The sequence below is a fragment of the Anneissia japonica genome, unplaced genomic scaffold (genome assembly GCF_011630105.1).
Source record: "Anneissia japonica isolate Jap-2015-1 unplaced genomic scaffold, ASM1163010v1 scaffold1417_len1240632_cov203, whole genome shotgun sequence".
Lineage (NCBI taxonomy): Eukaryota > Metazoa > Echinodermata > Crinoidea > Comatulida > Comatulidae > Anneissia > Anneissia japonica.
Genome location: NW_022727891.1, coordinates 996,773 through 1,017,516, shown reverse-complemented (window position 1 = coordinate 1,017,516; position 20,744 = coordinate 996,773). Strand labels below are relative to the sequence as shown.

Below are 20,744 nucleotides of genomic sequence, written 5' to 3'. Positions count from 1 at the left end.
ATGCCACACGGTCAGAAAATAAATAGAATAGGCTAGAAAGAATCGTATTTTTATATTTATTTAGGCCAGCATAAACACCAATACACTATGTCATTTTCAATACATATGTGTATTGAAAATGACCAAAATTACCATCTTTGTTTTTTGAGAACTAATAAAATATTGATGCATCTTTCTGGCTAGTATTCTCCTGATCGCCAAGTCACGGTTTTACGTTCACGAAATTTGTGAAAAAAGTAAAGTAAATCCATAGACGTACAGCTACTGTCTTTTTTCATTGTGGTCGGATTTTGGTTTAAAACATTGTTTTAAATAATAACATTAGATTCAGAAATTGTGTATACTTTCTGAAATTTGACCATGATTGGAGCAGTACTGGCTTGTACGATTTTCTCCTACTACCAAGGTCTTGTTTACTCATTGTGAAGGCCGTTTAGGCAGCATGCAGGCAATTAGCAATCAATCATCCAACCTACCAGTGACGTTTCTTCTAAGGGGAAGAATTTCGTCATGTAAAACACGGAAAACTTGGCTCAACTAACAGTTGTTCTGCAAGTGTATACAACAATTTAACCAGAAAAAAAAAAAAAAAAATGAAATGACTTAAAATAAGCAAATCAAACAATTGTTTAAACACACAAATATCTAAACTAGACTTAAATCTGGCTGCATTATGCAGTTAACCAGGAATGTGAGGCCTTGATTTTTGGAAATGACAGACAAGCTACAAATTGCTCTTCTTGTGGTGGATAAGTGATCTGTAATAAGTGCTTTAAATCACTCTGCTTGTAATTTGGATGGAGAAACATAAGAATAAAATTATACCGTAATGTTAGTGGCAGACTGTCAAGGCAATCAAGGTATGCAGTGCATACCCTTCCAAAAAATTGAACATTTTCTCCATTTTATTTAGCATTTCTTAGCCAATCATCTATACCAACCTTAGTTTTCGAGTTGATTGCTTCAGTTCATTGGAATAGCTATTAAATATTGTTAGTTTTTAAATTTTTTGCCTACAGTACAGTACTTCAGTAGGCCTATCTAAGATAAGTCACCTAAACTACTCAACTTGAGCTTATCACATCGTATCCACATCTGCTTAGAATTTCTGCCAATTGCATATTCAGAGAGTCAATAGAATTGGGAGCATACCCTGTGGTTAAATTTGCTATTATGGCAACTGTGTGAAAAGCAACTTTAACACTGCTCAGACCTCTTCTCCTTTCTTGCTTTTCTCTACAGCAGTGCTGTACAGTAGCCTAATTGGGATCGGGACCTCCACCGACGATCGGGTAATTTGTATTCTCCACTGACGATCGGGTAATTTGTATTACCAGACATTCTATAATCTCATTGATTAAAGTTAAAATAAATTTTCATACATACAACCAGTATTATAGGAGAAACATTATTTAAATTGTAGTTTGTTAGACTTACAGGAAAAGGAATTCTTTCGAAAAGAAGGAACTAAAACCATGCCAGTATAAATAAACACATTTGTATTTAGACTATAGAATGCAGTCTTTGATTGTAGTCTAACAAACTTTTCCCACCAGCAGGCCCTAGCCCAAGATGCTTCTTAATGAACAAATTTTATTAACAATCCTTACCCTATCAAGATAGGTAATTTTTTGTACATACACATGACTTATATATATATATATATATATATATACACTGTCCTAAATTTTCGTGTGCCCTTAATTTTCGCGTTTTTCGCGATTGAACAACGATCGCAAAAATTAAGGGCGCGCCAAGATTATATTTTGTCAAAAACGATTGTAAAAATGTGATTTCCATAATAATAATGTGATACTTATATTGTATTTAAGTGGTCTTGCTTCTTTTTGTTGTACAGTAAAATATAATTATAATACTGTATGGCTACGAAAAAATATGATTCTGGTACAGTCTTCCAATAAAGTTTCGATTTGTTAATGTGTTGTCTCAGTCTTTTAATTACATTTTAATACAAACTATTGTATAGTAATGAGTATTAGCAATGAACATCGGTGTATTCCTAGGCCTATTGTGCTGAATGACTCTTATATTATGATACAATGGATTACCAAGTTTGCAGCGCGCGCGTTTACTCAATTTCTCTAACCAATGCTCATACTACTGACATGCATGCCCACATGTTCAATGTTTGTTACCTAGGAATCACCGTGGGAAAATCACGAACTAGATGACATGGATACTCTAAACTTGGAAAACCTTACCTTACAATATAGCAATAGGGTACAATAGTAATTAGGGTTTAAACAAAATTGACGTACAGTGGTTAGATTGTAATAATACACACATTAATAGCTTTTAATTTTAAATAAATCACAACTAATAAAAATGCAATACAGTAGAAATATTAATGCATTCCCAGACATCAACAAATGTTGTTATCCCCTGCTTAAAATGATATTGCAAAGCATACTGTTAATCACAAACAACACAACAGCCAGCCATGCCGCCGTGAGCAATGTTGCGGCAGGTGTGCGATTCTTTGCCCTGTGATGGGTTAGCTGACGGTAATTTACTGTACTGTACTTGTACTGCCATTTGAAATACAAACTATGTAATCTTAGATGTTATTGTTAGCCTCAGAGGATCATTACTAATATAGTGTCTACGGCGTATAGTTTTAGGACCCAAGCTGGCTAGTCGAATGTGCAAGTTACAGGTATCATGTAGATAACCTAGGCCTAGCCTAAAAACAAGACTACTACCACAAGTACAAATACGGCCTAGCGTTGGTCTAGGAATACTAATAGCCTTGCAAGACCTGGAAATTATGGTATTCTATTGAGCAATATAAATACTATGTTCTAAAGCTTACCATCTTATTGTTTGCATGATAAAAATCGACTGGAAAAAATCGCGAAATTCGTTTTCTTAAGTGGTGGCAAATCGCGAAATTCCATTTTCCAAGTTGATTAAATCGCGAAAATAAAATGTTTCAAATCGTGAAATCGCGAAAATTTAGGGCTTTACAGTATATATATATATATATATAATATCCCCGAGTAAAGCTTGCATAGAACCAAACCCAAGCAAAGTGTGACGCCAAAAAGTGATTTGAAAACAAAGAGAAGTTTGAATTTAATTCTTTCCAGTACAGGCAACCAGTGAAAATCACAAATAAGGGGAGATGTATGAGTATGTGACTTACAAGAAAATATGAGTCTAGCAGCAGAATTTTGAAGTTCCTGCAGTATGTATAAATCTCTTTTTAACAGGCCACTGTACAGTGAATTGTAGTAGTCCAGTCTTGAAAGAACCAGTGCCCTGACAGCAGCATGGCAGGTATATTATGATTCTCCATAAGTTTCTTAGATGAAACTTAACAGCCCTACTAACATTTGATACTTGTAGGCTGAGACCTACTGACGAGTCAATAGTCACTCCAAGAGTGCGGACACTTGGATGAGGATGAATAATGGTGTCCCCTAACAACAGGTTTATACCTTTATCATGACCTAAAGAAAGATGACTCTTAGACTAGAGGCACAAATCAAAAACTCAGTTTTCTTTTCGTTCAGCTTCAGTCAAGGATCAATTGTAATTAAGTGAATGGAAAGAAAACAATACAAGATACAAGATAACTATATTGTTGTACCATATAACAAGATAGATGAAAAAATTGCTCTAGTTGCATGATAGACATACAAAATATAGATTGGATTGGATTTATTCGGTGTAAACACCTAGGATAATTCACAAAAGTCTGAAGACTTATTTTCTTCTGGTGGTGATTCGGGCAGTATACTGAGAGACAATCCCCTACTCTTTTCTAAAGAGTGTACTGCATTCCTTAACGTTCACATGGGCCATAATGCACACAGGACTTGCATTTTAGCCCTCCAGCTGAAATACAAGGAGAGCAGGGATGGGAATTGAACCGTTGACCAACAGATCTCCATGGTTTTGTCAATTTGTCAGTGGGCTGCACTTAGTAGAATGAATGTCTTAAGAAGAAGAATATAAAAAAATATACTTTCAAATAGCTACAAGATAACAGATTTGTTAATAATGTCATGTATGTCACGAAAACATCATTGAATGATGAAATGCCTGACGGTGCAATAGACATAAAATTTTTACTTTAATTAGAGGAGATTGTGATGGTGAGAAAGCAAAAGGAAACTGTGTTTATATTAAAGTAATCACAGGTGCTATATATTGTAGATTTTATGCTTACAGTACATTAGTACATTTGATAGTTAACATTTGAAATGTGGCCATAGGAAATAAGGCAGGTGAGGAGCTGTATATCTTGATTTACGGCAATCTTTGATAATTTACTAATAACATGTTATCAACTTAAGACGGAGGAAATTTCAACAATGTCACACGAGATATTTTTGCGCTATATCGACAAATTCAGAAGGGAAACGCCATAATTGACAAATGGCAATTACCCTCTATTTTTAAAGTTCAAGAACAATATTTTTATAATTTAATAATGTCCAATTTATTAGTTAAAAAAAAGTAAAGGCACAATATGATCTTCTCATGGTATATTGACCATTGCTGCTCCCTACATCAATGCAAGCCGAAGACGACTTCCTATGTGAACTTGTATGTTTTCTAGTTGTGAAAGTACTATACAGATCCACTGATGCTCAAAGATGAGAGTTTATAAAAATCTCCTGAATGATTTGTCATGTCATCAAGATTAGTCAGAATACAATCAGAAACCTAATCCTGACACACATATTTATTATCTACTTTTGGGCAGTAACTTGCAGGTTAAGAAATATTGTATAGAGTAGTATAAACAGTAATAAACTACCTATCTATCATGTTGTTCAATGCTCGCTGGTTGTCCCTCTCATGATTCACTATAAGAGTCAAAGTTCACACATTGATACTAAAGCTAAACTTATTAATTTTATTACTGTGCTGGGCCTATTCTTGCAAACCTTATGACCCACCCAACAAAATTCATGATACACAGGTTGAGAAGTTCTGAACTAAATTATACAGTAAACTACTTTGTAATACAGTGTGGCAAGATTTATGGTGTTGAATGTTTACTGGCTTTTGTATTCATTATTTTTCATGACAGCAGTCAAAAGCCACATATTGCATTAATTTGTCTAGGATAATTCAGAAGTAGATACTGTTGTCCTCTTTCTACTGGAAAGAAAAAAAAACGTGTTTGAATGGAAAATAACCGATTTTGGCTGTGCACTTTTTAGCTGCAACTCAAAAAGCAATTATCAGGTGAAGCTAGATCGTTTCACACGCAAACTTTCAAATCCTTTTGGTCATGTCCTAGGCCTACAAGCTAAAATGTCAACAAATATGTGGAGCAAAGAAATTACTCTATTTGTAATAATTTGGTGGGGGGGATTTGGACCTAGGCCTAGCCTAGGCCACTCCGTTCTTCTGGGCCTACCGTTGTCCTTCATTCGCTCGTATGTTGTGTCGATGAGAACAGTCGAAAGCATTCGCTTTCGTCGCCGCACACCGTATCCTCCTCGTCATCATGACTGGAATTGTGAAATATATTTTCTTGTTAGTGAGAAGGAAACTATACAGCTTGGAAAAAGTTTTGTATAAACAAAATGGTGATGTAATTTCCACCACGAAAACCGATATGCAGTTGCAATGCTGCACTCATAAGAAAGCACTCATAAGAAAGCGGTTACAAAAATTGATTATTTTGTGTTTATCAGTAGATGTATGCCCTTAGTAGATGGTGAAGCGCTTATTCAAACGTACGCTTATGAAAATTGATGAAAATCGAGGGGGGTTCTTATGGCATTCTTATGGCATTAAATTATTGAGTTGTTAAATAAAATCACATGATATTGTTGAGGAATACTTATTCAAACTTGAGGGTTCTTTAAAACATTTTAACAAAAGATAGGAGTTTATTCGAGAGGGATGCTTATTCCGAGAGTATGTTAATTTACATATTTACATATTTGTCATATGTAACACTAGAGGGCAGCATACCAAAATTTTCCTATAAAGCTCTGTCTACATACACTATTAAATTTTCTTTGACAAAAACTGTTGTATGCCCATATATAGTCGTAATATGCCTATAATGGTCATGATGTGGTGTCATTGTGACCATATTAAATTTATGCATGTCACATACTGTCAAATAAAATTTGATTGTCTGGCCAGGGCTTAGTAATCCCCATAGGCCTACCATAAATTTCTCTTTAACTAAAAAAAAAAAAAAATTGTTAAATAGAATCGGGATATTTCTATCACAGAATTCAAATACAAATATGTGTTGTTTAAATTTCACTTGGAAGAGATTCAACTATATTTTATTTAATTTATTATATTATAGTGAAAAAGTTTTACAATGTGTAAAAGAATATATGGTTATCAGTTGTTATTCATAGGCTTTCAAACAAAAAATCTTAATTAATATATTATTTTTGTGCTTGAAAATATTTTGTAACATACATACTTTAGATTGATTCTTCTTTATAAAACCAGCAACTCATTGCTAGTCTTATCTTACATACATAAAGCCTTGTATTAGTCCCACCAGACCATTAATGAGAAACTTACCAATTTAGAATAATTTTAGAACTGATGAAACGTAAATGACAGTTGACTTGTCATTCAAAACATTGAGTCTTGGTTTTATTTAAAGAACTTATGTAGGAATCCTACTGTATGTACTGCAAGATAAACACCTATATTGTCCCAGGACACATTTTGACATCTTAATAAGTTAGTTAAAATATTGATAAGTAGAATTCAGTAGTTTCATACATTTAGTCATAATTTCTTACTGTATATAAAAGGCATGTTGCCTATGTTGGATAGACAGGTCACAGATGTCGTGGCACTAATATAGAGAGCATTTGTCACATTCATTGTTTCAGATATTATGTACTCATTATACTAAAACAGATTAAAATCCTTTAACAACTTAATACCTTAAAACACTATAAACAATATACTGAAACACATTTTTTTCTGAAGCAGCCACAGATTTCACCTAATATATAAAACAGCAATTTGTATTCATTTTGTCTTATTAGGCTTATTATTATATTGTTTTTATGTCACATATTAAACCAACCTGGAAAACCTTTAATAATTTGCCTCTTTATAATTACATTCTCTTTTTTTTCTTTGAATTCTTTGTTTCACCTTGCTAGCTAGTGTTGTTCAGTCCAGGTTAGACCAGAATCTAAGTAATAAGTAAAGCGAACTGCATTCTGATATAGTAGTACCACAAATGGCATAACTCATCTAATAACTTGTATACAAATATTGGATTTTATTGGTTCAAGTTTGTTATCCTAATGACAGGAAGATGCAGAGTAATAAACTTGTTTATCTGCGGATGAAAAGCTCTAGATATTTTAAATAAATTGTTATCTTAACTAGAACGCAGTTGTTGCATGTAGGTGTTCAGTTGTATGAGTTCAGAGGTAAGACAAAGTTAGGGATACAAATCATTAGCAGGATTTTGAATGCAATTTATTCTGAATGAAAAAACAAGACTGTGAAGATTAACACTAACTGATACATGCTTGAAATTTTTCAAGTAATAAAGACATTGCCATCTAAAAACATGATAATCTGGAGATTACAAACCCCGTCGTCATTATCTATTTATCCGCCAAACGAGGCAAACCCATCATTAGGGCAAGTATGTACACTGTCTGGACTGCTTCCGGTTCGCCAGCCAGAATTTGACACGGTCGATCCGCTCGAGTCGGTCCGCGGCTTGGCATAGCCAAATGACTCTGTCGACCGATTTGCTTGAGTTAGCTCTGTTGCAGCTGCAAAATATATAAATAACATTCTAAAATCTACATCTTAATTCCAATCATCACCAAATTCGAGGAGGACCGAGATACATGTAACATTATTAATATGTGAAAGTAAATTGGTCCAGTAGTTTTGGAGTTATGCACCCAGAAGGACACACAAAACACACACACCCACAGACGTATGGTATTGCAGTATGCTCTCCTCACCTTTGGAGAGGCAAGGATTGTTAAAGAAAAACCTGAAAAATTTAATGGAACTTGAATTTGTCGTATAAAAGAAACACCTAGTTTTCAAAATTTTATATCTTAGGTTGTTATCAAAATGTATAAGTTGATGACCTTGTTGACTTTGTTGTTGAAGCTTTAGTTCTTCTCAAGTATTTGATATATTTGGTTATCAAAATTTGATATCTTGATTTAATAAGTTGTTTAATATGGTTTCAACTCACATTAATTGTGTGTGAAATCAGCACTACTAATTTCATTCTGAATTATTCACCTTCTACCAGATACCCACATTTATACTCATGGGTGAGCATCATCATCTACAGTATCATGAGCACTAACTTTCTTGCAATATAGCGCACTCAAGAAGATTGCTCCAATCGGAGCAATTGTTAGCCAGTATGTGAATAGAATTTTTCGTTAGTGTCGCCCTCAATTGTGTTTATCCATGCGGTTTTTGGTCATCCTCTTGATTCAGAAAGAGCCCTTTGCCCTGGAATATTAGGGTCTGGATGAAGGAGATGTTATTGATAACCATTACACACACACACAAATGAGGACAGCTGGAGTAGAGTTTAATAAAGAAAAGACATCTATCCTCATTTGTGTGTGTATGTAACGGTTATCAATTGTCAGTTGTTATTTGATGCCTAAAATGCGTCGAAGAAATTTTCTGTGAAATATATTGATTTCATTTTTTAATGTATGGGTTAGTGTTTAAAGTTCGCTATTACAGGCTTGAGTGGTGTCCTCATGGGTGAAGAGAGGCAAATGCAGATGAAGCAAAGATCTTATAAACACAAGATAGCGTTCTCCGCGATTTACGCGTAACAAATAGAAGCATCGGTCAAGGTTCAAAAGTTTACAATTTAGCAAGAGGGCGCCATTCATGCGCTATTATACCAAAGAGAAAAAGTAATCAGTTTTGGAAGAGGGCGTCCTATCTGTTGCCATGGATCTGAGATGGTTCCTGTTCTGCTGTTCACAGGATTGATACCCAAAGGTAAAGTCGCGCGGTGTACGGTATGGTCAGATTGACTATGGTCAGAGCGGTCAAGGGTCAAAAGTTTCCAATTTAGCAAGAGGGTGCCATTCATGCGTTATTACAGAATTTGCACGCGTAAATCGCGGAGAACGCTATCTTGTGTTTATAAGATCTTTGAGATGAAGTATCTTGCCCGAGGGCAGTCCAATGTACTACATGCTGCGCCGCGTGCTTCTACAACCAACTTTCAATAACCTGATAACTTTGGTTATTAAAGCTTTGTCTACACTATCAAATTTTATGTGACAAAAAAAATGTGATGTGCCCATACAGCCTATATGGGTACGATGACGTCATATTACATATCGTCAAATTGCATCAAAAAAAGTTGAACGTGTTCAACTCTATGTTCCATCAAATTTTATGTGACACTTTTTTGATAATATTTGATAGTGTAGACAAAGCTTAAATAGACATTAAAATAGGTTGATAACTTATGTCATTCAATGAATTATGGTCGCCAAATTTCAGTAAGTAGCATTAAAAAAATAAAATCAATTTTCTTTGATTTACAGACATTTTATTACAAAAACACTTAAATTTAATTATTTAAACCTATATGAATTGTTTTATTTTATGTTAATTTTTAATTATTGTACTCTTCTGTTGAAAGTAATGTTGTAATAATGTTGTAAAAACAACATTAGGTTGTGTATAAAAAGCCCAATCCCACTAAACAAAATTTAAACATAATTTCAATTCAATTTTTTCATTATCCACTGTTAGTGGATAGTTTTCTTGATGTTGAATGTGAAATTTATTTATTTAAATGTTTTTTTATTGTTGGTGAAAAACATTTATCTTGATATTCTTATATTCTTTAGTTAAGTTTGTATAAAATTGTATTCCCTTTGATGTTACATATTTTTACCCAATTTTACCTGTGTACTTTGTATTTTTAATGTTACTGTAAATTTCTCCCAGTTCAGTTAAATGCTATGAAAAATATTATTGTTATTTTGAATCTTCAATCTTAAAGCCCCATTCCTGACAAAATTTCGCTAAAAAAGATTTTTTTATAGAAAAAATGCATATGCATTACTCTAATTATTATAAACAATGGAAAAATATTGCCATACAATAAATTTTAATTTTACGCAAAAGAATAAAAAAAAGAGAAATAAAAACTATTTCTCATAGAATACCATTTTCTCAATGAATTCTTCGTTACTAGGCAAATACAGAGGTTGTAGATCTCATCCGCTGGAATGCTCTCGCTTTTACAGTATTACTTTTTACAGTATGCATACTTTATATTGTCAATAAAGTGCGCCTTTTCTAATGAAATTAGTTTTTGTGCTTCGCATCTCACAGTGCACACTGCGATCGATCGAGTAGGCCAGAGATATGTTAGTCTAATTGTCAAAAACTCAGTCAGAATTATTTTTTTAACCAATTTGAAATAATTCCTATAAAATATTATATTTCACAAGTGTCAATACTAGCAATGGAAAATATGTCGGCCGTTTTTATGTGTGATAACAGAACCTAAATCGAGTTGAGGTTAGGCCTAGCCTAGCAGTGTTGGATAGGGTAAAAATTTCTGGTGCTACTATATTTCTTCGCAGACCTATCGCAAAATCAAACATAAAAAAAAATTCATCCACATATTTTTGTGTGGAACACAAAAAATCAAGTTTCAGTCTTATTTTACATTTTTTTCATGTTTAGGAATGTCTAAATTCAGTAAACTAGCAATTTCATAATATATATATAAATCTTTATAACATATATAAAAAATCAGATTTTTCTTAACAACTGAAATTTTGCCAGGAATGGGGCTTTAATCTTTTTTATTTTAAAGTCTATATTGGATTAAGATCTTAAAGTTTTTCTTCGTATTCTACAGTCATTGACTTTGCTTTCCTAATAATGAATTAGATTTACCGTTGAAAGAGACTAGAAGGCATTTAAGGTTAGCATTGTGTTCAATAACAGATGATCAGATGAAATTGATATTTCTATTATAGTATATTTTCATTCTAAGTGGATTCATAAATTTGTACTATTTTTTTTTGTGTTGTCCTGGTTGAGGGAAGGTTTTTGTTGCTTGTGAATTGAAGTTTTTAGAATAATATTGATAAATTGCATCAGACCAACAGTTAATAGATTTTTTTGAAAATTAATTCATACTATGGAAACATAACATGACATCTATGATTTATTGCCTGTTCACAGTACTGTAGTATGCTTTGTGAATATACAGTCAACTCTGCCTAAGTCGAATCTAATGCTACTGGCATATTAAAGATTGAGTTATACAGATTTCGACTTGCAAATTTTCGAAAAAAAAAAAAAATATTAACATAGAACAATACTATGTGTACTCAATGCCCACAAAATCGAATTTCACGCAAAACCGAATATATTTTTAAGTCCCAAAATCATTCTTATTCTTCTTTTAATAAAATACTTTCCTGAACACTCACTGGAAAAACCAGACGATAGTTTAGACATCGTTTAATGACAAGCATACCACACGCTGTGAAAACGACACGCATTGCCGTGGAGATTATCTGTTGATTAACATGACACGCCAGTGTAGATGTTTTGTTTGTTAATTATGAAGTGAAGTTTAGGTACGCATTCCAATGTTTTAATTAGTGTATATTCTTGCTTTTAATCCTTAAAAACCATTTGGAATCAACCTAAAATATAGACGGAACTCGACAAAGCAAGTTCCTACTGGTTGCTCTTTCTAGTAGACGTATATTATTCAAATTCGTTAGATTCGTCAGTGTAAATTGCAAATGCACCTCAAGATGCTATTCAAAACATGTTGCTAATCTTATTATGGAGGAAATTTGTAGAGAATAAAATCTAATTTGTTAGGTTTATTTAGATTAGACATAAAAATAATACCATGAGGGTTTCTTATTTGTTTTTTGCTTTGTTTTATAAATTTGTTTAACAGAACATTCTTGATTACACCTAGCTTGTTTACTGTCACGCACTATGAAACTTTGGGCGATCTGACTTCATCACAACCGAAGCACATGTTTAGTGCAAAACACCCCACGAAAATTGACCAATTGGCGGGCAGGCAGAGTTTGTGGGGGCGCGACATATTCTGTTTACAACTAGACTGCCGACCAGCATTACCCAACGAAGAATGTGTGCTTGGAAAAACATAATCAGACCTAAAGAAATGCACGCAAAAACAATATAAAAATTGCATCAATTTTATTGGTAATAATTAAATTTGCTGAGCAGTACAGCAAAACAACAGGTAGTGTACGTATTATTAAATAATGTGTTGAATTTGCATAGGCCAGGCCTGGCCTAGTCAAAAGAATCCAGGCCCAGACTACAACAATCTTGTTCAAAATGGGTTCAATGCAAGTTCTATAAACTGAACTGGACGACAAACGGAACATTGGAGCCTGTCCAGAGGGGTGTCTGTATTGTGAGAGTAGACTGCAACTTACGACATACGATTGTGTGAGCCAAGTTCCACATCGCGCTGTTTGAGATTTTAGTTTTGACTTAACCGTACAACAAGGATTGAAATTTGTATTTTCCCACAGCTGTGTATTTTCCCACATGCACTACAAAATTTGGAACTTCGACTTGTGTGTTTGAAATTACTTTAAAATTGGCCTATCCGGACCAGAAAATTCCGTCGATATAGCCGAAATTCGACTTATAAAATTTCAAATTAAGCAAACAATTTACACAGTAATACATAGGAAAGAATTGTGACTTTTTCAAAAATTCGACTGACGCGAATATTCGACTTAAACAGAGTCGACTTTGCTGAACTCGACTGTATATAAAAAAATCTGAAAAAAAAAGAAGAAATGGATGAAGTGAAACAATACAATGCTATATAATTTTATCCTTGGATTAGATGTCACAGTTACTTAGCCCCAATTCTGCAATAATATAGAGATTAATTTTATCCTTGGATTAGATGTCATGATTACTTAACCCCAATTCTGCAATAATATAAGGATTTATAAAACATCTTTTACCCAAATTCTGCAATAATATAGAGATTAATTTTATCCTTGGATTAGATGTCACGATTACTTAACCCCAATTCTGCAATAATATAGGGATTTATAAAACATCTTTTAGCTAAGGATGTTGGCACTGAGTGATTGCTAAGGTGAAAAGTGATGTTTAAGTGACAAGTTAAGAAGTGTTGTATGATTTCTGATGCAACACCCTGTCCAGATTATCAAATTTTATTTAGCAAAAACGTGTGACATGACTAAATATGGTCATATGACATCATATCATGACCATATATAGGCACATCATGACTATATATGGGCATATAAGAGTGGAAAGAGCTCAAGGGCAAGAGATTTTATTGTATTGTGTTCTGTCAATGTTGACAGGTAATTTGTTTTCAGCTTTTCAATTTGTTTTGGATTTTCTTTTAGGCTATCTAGCAACTATCTTTTCTGTCCTATTTCTCTTTTTCCTTCCATTTTCCCCTTTAAGATCTCTCCCCTGCCTCCCTCCCTCTCTCTCTCTCTCAATAGTTTTTCTCTTCTGACTGTGTGAAAATTCTTTTTTTCTTCATTTTTTATTATTACATATCTTATCATATCATATTTATTTTGTCTACAGTTCAACACTTGATAGACATGACAATAAAAAATGAAATAACAGAAAAGTAAAAAAGCTAGCCAACATCAAATGGGATTGCTCAAAAGTGGCATATTAGCCTATTGTCCTTGAGATCTGTAAAGTGCCACTAGCAACAAAATAAAAAAAAAAAAGAAACGTAAGGATAAAATATATTGTTTCATGTTATAATATAGTATTTTATCTATAAATTACATATTGAACTTTATTTAAAATTTGTTTGTAATTACACTTTTCAGATCTTAACAAAGTGGTTTTTGAGTCGATTAAAAAATAATTAAAATAATTTCTTCTTTCTTGTACTTTTTCAAACTCTTTATCACTTATTATGAGTTATGGTCTATCCAATTTACTTTATCTTTCCACATCCAAATCCACATCTTAATCCACATCTTAAAACCTCTTAGTCCTTTTGTCTCCCTTATGAATAAATGTTAAAATATACCTACACTTATAGCAAGAGAAACTGACACATTCACAAGCCATCGGTTCTTTTCATTGCATTTTTTGTGCGCATCGTTCATTTTTTTTTATACCAGAGGTGTTAAGTGACAGTTCATTGTTGTACTGCAATGAGAGGCTAATTACCAGATTGAAGGAAAATTACCAAAATGAAAATTGCTTAACAGCACATTAAGCTGATTTTGTGTTTCATAAGCTTGTGTCTTGCCAAGGAAAACATTTCCATGATTTATTTATTTTTTGATGGATGTAGATTGTGTTTACTTATCCAACAGCATCATAGCTCATTTGACCAATCTGGTATATCAGTGGCATATCTGGGAATCTTGAAATGGGGGCTAATGGGGCATACGAAGATGAAGTAATTAGCTGAGAGGCACTAGTCACAAAATAAGCTGATTAGAGGTGATTTTTAACTACTTGACTGTGATTTTTTTTAGGGGTGACTGGGGTGCAAGTATTTTTTGGTGGCCATGAACCTCTGCCTACTCCCAATATATGCCACTGGATATAGCCAAAGTTTGTATGCTAAACTAACTAGATGAACCATGGAGATTTCTTCAGTTATTTGGCCCCTGGTTGAATTTTTCGCTCCTCTTCTTATGTTGTAGCTGGAGTGCTAAAATGTAATTTTTTATTGCGTTATCCTTAAAACAAGGTTTATTAGCTGGTCTTGTGCAATATGGCCAATAATGTGTACGTTAGCAGACTAAAATTTTTTGAAAACAAAGATAAGCAAAATGGGATTTTTCATAAACAATGTAAACGAAAGGGGATTGTTTCCTTTTTATTCCAATAGAAGGACCTTCACTGGATGTTTTTGGGGTTAGTTTAATGTCACACAAATCATTCAATCAATCATCCTGCATCATCCTTCATAACATGTTTTATTAGATAAAATGTTATGCATTTCTGAATCTATGCTAAGAAATTATATCAAAGCAAAATGATCATAAAGTTATACATGCATCTGTTATGTAATTACTATGTGATTTATGGTCTTAAAATATGATCCAGATTAAAAGAGAAGGAAGTAATTGACAGTTGAAGATTCCCATTTCAAATTTGAGATGCTGAATTATATGTGCTTACTATATCCCGCTAATAAAATTTATTACCTGTTTCATTGATTGTTTGATTATCCAGCGCAATTAACCCCCGGATAACCGGAATAAAAAAGTTGAATTAGTTGCTTTTTTGAGTTATTGGAACAGAGATGTGCCACAGATTTTATCCTTGTAACAATTTTATTTTCATTATCAAATATATTACAACGTAATAGAACTGTAATCCAAATTCAAGTATGCATTGTAAAGCAACTTTGCAGAGGCTGTAAAAATGATGTGGTTGTAACTCAGAATTTGAGGTCAGTCAAAGGTCGAATAGGCCAATATCCTCTAAGTGCATGCATGTAAATATATTACCATATGTTATTTTATTTTACATTATTTTATGCTTCTTTTATTATGTTATTCTATATAGTAAGTTTTCTTTTAAAAAAACAATTACATGTTTCTTTACTAGTCTAAATAATTATTTTCAAAATTATTTATAATATTATAATCCCAATTTGTGATTTTAGGCACACTAAAATGTATGTTTATTTTGTTTATTCTATAAGCATGTGTAGAATCAAAAACTTACATTATAAAGTACTGTAGGTTGATTTTAAAACTAATGTAAGTAGATTTCAATTAAATTCAATTCAACATAACATTTATTAACTTCCTTTTTGCAAAAAAAAAAAAGAAGAAAATATAACAGAGATTTGTGTTTTATATGATGATAATGATTTTCATCTCATTTAATGTTAACGTGTTGTCCAATGTACGACCTCTTTGATTCGGAGGAACAGTAGAACTTGGATTAGAACTCAGGCTTTGAGTTTCAAACTCATGGTCATGCATGAATAGCCTAAATTTTCTTTTAGGCCATTTGAGTTGGAAAATTACCATGAAACTGGAGCAACTTTGAGCTGGATATGCAATCAACATGAAGATATTGTTCTTCCTTGGGGTCCAGAATAAACTTCTAAATTTCAAATACAAAACAAAATTTAATAAGAATAAGAATTATATGAAGAATTAAGTACTAGAAGCAAATTTATATTAGATTTTTGAAAGATATTTTCTGCACATCCATTCAAAACTGGTGACGCTGGACACTTTTAGAGTTCTGGTAACAAGGACAAGAACCAGTGAGGTTCTGAAAAAATTTCAAACAAAATGGGCTTATGATACTGGTCGTAAAATGGAATGTGTCATACTTCATGATGTCATAATTCAGGATTCTGACTGTCCCCAGATATGGGAATGTTTGAATCCTCTTACTCTCAGTCAACACTGTTCAAGTTTCATGTGAAAAATAAATGTAATTTGCCTACGAGTATGATATGACATCATAATGCTCTATATAACTACGTCACAGGTATTTCCACATTAGTTCGATTTTGGGTTTAAAATGGGTCCCAATTTGTAAAGTGGTCCACATTATTTATTTTATACACATAATGTCAAAATTTTAAAAGATGGTTTAACATTAGTTAAATTACAATAAAATGGGTCGACATTATAAAGTTTATGTGCATGAAAGGGTCCACATTTTAAAAGATTGGTCCACATTAGTTAGATTTTTTGCATTGGTAAATTTTTTTAATGGGTTCACTTTTTAAAAATGAGGATCCACATTTAGTTAGATTTTATTTAGTATTTGTATGAAACTATTATATCATATGTAATTTTATATGGAAGGTATACATTATTTTCTTATCATTAATTTTAATTAAATGTGATTTGCTTATAATGGCTAAAATATGACAGATATGACACAGATATGACATCATAATGCTCTACCTCGTCACTTAAAACAGTTATCGGACCATAAAATGTTTAAAAGGGCTCTAAAAAAGCATGTAATGGATAGGATGGAAATTTTGTAATTGTATATAATTTATGTAAGAATTGAAAATTTTTTATAGGCCTGTATGAATGAAAATGACAATTTGTGTAAATATAAATAAATAGTTAAGAAATTTCTAAGTAAATATTGTTAATATGTATAGTTTAGCTCTTATATTTTTAATTTAGTAATATTTTTTTATAATGTTTAAATTTTTCAGGTTCTTTCTTTGTATTTTTTTTTCTTGTTGATGTTTAGTTGAGGACCCCTTCTGAAACAAGCATTCCAGCTTAAAGGGCTATTCTCTGCTATGTCATTTTTGTTTATATTGTAAATGTTAATTGTTATATTTAAGATACGTAATTTTTCATCTTTTGTAAATGTGTTGTTTTATGACATAGCAATCAATATTACAAACAAACATCTACATCACTGGTATTTGTCACATAAAACTCAATAGTGTAGACATCTTTAAACAGCTGTTTCATCACCTATCATCATTTCTTTCGGCTCACAATTGTTTTTATTGTTTCATCATGTGGTATGTATGTACTGTAAATTCACTGAGATTCCAATTGCTAATTGAGCTTGATTATACTGTGTGTACATGTTAAAACATGATTTAGAACATATTTAATTTGCAGGAGGGGCGTCAAATCTTAGTGGTTAATATCTTGCTTCCAATCTCAAGTTCAGCATTCAATTCCTTTACTAACAGTAATGGTATTTTTTCTCATGATTTTTAACAATTATACGTAGAGCTTCTTGAGTGAGTGTTTGTTTTTTAAAGATTAAGTTTGTTGTTTGGCAAATCCTCAGTAGTTGTTCAGGGGGAGTGTTAGTGGCGATCAATATAAAGAAACTAATAGTTTCTTTTAATGGAATTCGCCCACCACAAGGCTCATATGTCACTACGAGGCATGGATGACCATGGAAACTAATTGGAAATTGAAGCAAAGAAAAGAATTTATTGAGAGGTGAAACTATTCGTGTATTAGGATCGGTACATTCAATATATAATCATAGCGTAGTGTTTGATTCAACAATAGCTATGACAGATCACATGATGTTAATTTCAAAAGCAGTCATGCATGTCAATTATTGGTGTAATCTTAGGATACCTAATGAGGCATGAGGTAGAATTAATCACTCATTCTTTTGTGACATTTTCTCAGGATTATGAAAATACACTTCTCTACCTTATTATTATTATTTATTGATTTTGTTATTAAACTTTACTTTTTTTTTATTCAAGATTTTTTTATTCCTTGTTTAGCCACCCGCCAATAATGGTGATTTTGAATAAAACAAAAATGTTATTTTCGGCCAATTAGCGCACCTGCAACCACGAAAAAATGGAAATCAAAAAAAAAATTTTCTTTGTTTTTATTTTTATTTTCTCCTCCGTCTGGATGTTTTAGGAAAACCAATTTGCTAAATAAGAAAACAAATTTTTATTTTTTTTCACACTCCTCTTACGATCTTAAAAAAAATAAGTCTGTGGCAGCACTTCCAAAAGTATATCCAACAATATATTGCAGAATGGTAACCTTCGCAATAAAGTTTTACCACTTTTTAACCCACGTTTTACAAAAACTAAACAAGATTAATCTGAGATTGCAAAATCCTGTCCTGTTGCGGCATATTTATGCACTGACAAAATAATGGCCCACGGTCAGTTTTCTAGATCCGCCAACAAGGTCTAGCATCATAGGCCGCTTCCAGTACATCGTCCAGAATTTGACACATCCTACTCTGTTGGCTTGGCCTAGCTGAACGACTTGGTTGAACATTCCGCTCAAATTAGCTCTGTTTGTTGTGGCTGGAAAATATATAATTAACTTTCTACAATCTGCATCTTGCATCCAATCATCACCAAATTTCCTGAGATACAGGTAATATTGTTGAGGCGTGAAAATTTGAAGTAAATCCGTCCAGTAGTTTTTGAGTTATATGCCCAGAAGGACACATACATGCTTTTGGATACCCTTCAGCTTTCCTTTGGAGTGGCAAGTAAAATTTTTGTTGGTGAAATGTTTTTTCTGTAATACTTTGCCCTTACTTTATCCAACTCGGTTTGCAATCCAGTTTAAATTACTGTAACTGTTTTAATCTGTACATCGATTATTTTAATAAATTACAGAATATTGTAATTGATGGTAGGTTCATACATGGAATTTGTACAAAGCAAGAAACACGTGCAGCCAACGTGGCTTGATTCTATAAAGAGGTCAATTACACACAATAAGAATGAAGCTTACGTGTCTATCAGTAGTATTAGACTTACTGTAAAGCAGTGCTGATTCCATATGATTGATTAATGACGTATTTACTACTGCCGTCTGACGAAGATTGGCTTGATTGAATGATAATACATAAGACCATAAATCAAAACAATTCTCAATGATGAAGATACAGAGAGTCATTATTATTTGATTTGAAGCTGTTTAGTTTGAAATAAAATAAATGCTCATTGCATTTACAACAAAAGTTTACTTTGATAGTTTACAGATGCTTTGGTATATAGTAGTTATATATTTCCATGGATAAATAATAGATAACTTTAAATGGAACTTTAATTAAGACAATATTGTTCCAATACTTTCTTGGAGTTGTTTTCATCCTTTAAAAAAAAATGGTAAAACTAAGTAAAAGGATAATTTTGTCAAATAATTGTCTTGTTTGATGAAATTTAAAAAGAGACATAAACAAATAAAGAAAATTGACAATTAATTTATATATTTTTAATTGACAGACTCTACTTCTCCATGGAAATATCCTGACAACTTTGCGTGGAGTACCTGCTTATGTACCAACTTCAGTGACAACACTATCTCTTGCAGAAAATGAAATTAGTGACTTAACAGAGGCATGTATTATGTTTGCTTGCTTTTTTGTTAAACCCTGCATAGACTATCAAATTTTATTCGACAAAAACATGACATGCCTAAATAAGGTTATGATGACATCACATCATGACCATATATAGGCAAATCATTTCTAAATATGGACATACAACAGTTTTTATGGACAGAGCTTTAGAATAGAATGTTGAATTTATTTAAAAGTTGTTTCATGTAAAAACGTTGAAAATTTGTTCACCATTTTAGTGGTGCTACAAAAGACATTGGTCATATTGAAAAAGTAGTTGTGCTAGAAAAGGCATTGAAAATGTTAAAATGCCAGTTGTAATACAGAAGACATTGAATGATGTTTCAAATTGTAAATGAGACTGATGTTAATAAAGTGGTTTTGCTAAAGACATTTTGAATGATGTTAAAAATGGCACTTGTGCTAGAGAAGATATTTAATGATATTTCAATATGGCATTTGTGATAGAGAACAGATTGATAATGTTGGTTGTGGTTGTACTTAATAAAACATTGAACCATGTCCGAAGTGGCAGTTGTGCTAGAGAGGACATTAAAGTTTTCCTTAATGGCTGGCAGTGGTGTTGAAAAAGTCATTGCTGATATTGAAAATGAAGTGTTGCTGAAGAAGACATAGATAATTTTGAAGATGTTATGTATTGAAAATGTTATCTACTGTAAAAATTGCTTTAAGGATTGTTTTAACATCATTTAGAACAGTAATATATTTATTATATTAGTATATACTAATTTTGACTGATCATTTTTATATATTGAATTTTAATGTTGTACCTTTATGTTTCTGTTTTTGTGTCTGTTCCTTGTTTTGATATTTGAATTGACATTTTGCCTGCATAAGCCTATTAATTTAGGCTGCATCCTGGTTTT

General features: G+C 32.4%; 1 protein-coding gene across 3 annotated transcripts in view; it reads left to right on the top strand.

Annotated features, from left to right (window-relative positions):
• LOC117113933 overlaps positions 1-20,744 on the top strand; it is a 73,393-nt gene that overhangs the window by 27,174 nt on the left and 25,475 nt on the right. For all 3 annotated transcript variants that reach the window (XM_033257444.1, XM_033257443.1, XM_033257445.1), the window contains exon 5: positions 19,742-19,855. In XM_033257444.1, the coding sequence (XP_033113335.1) occupies positions 19,742-19,855 (114 nt within the window). The remainder of the gene's footprint in view (positions 1-19,741; positions 19,856-20,744) is intronic.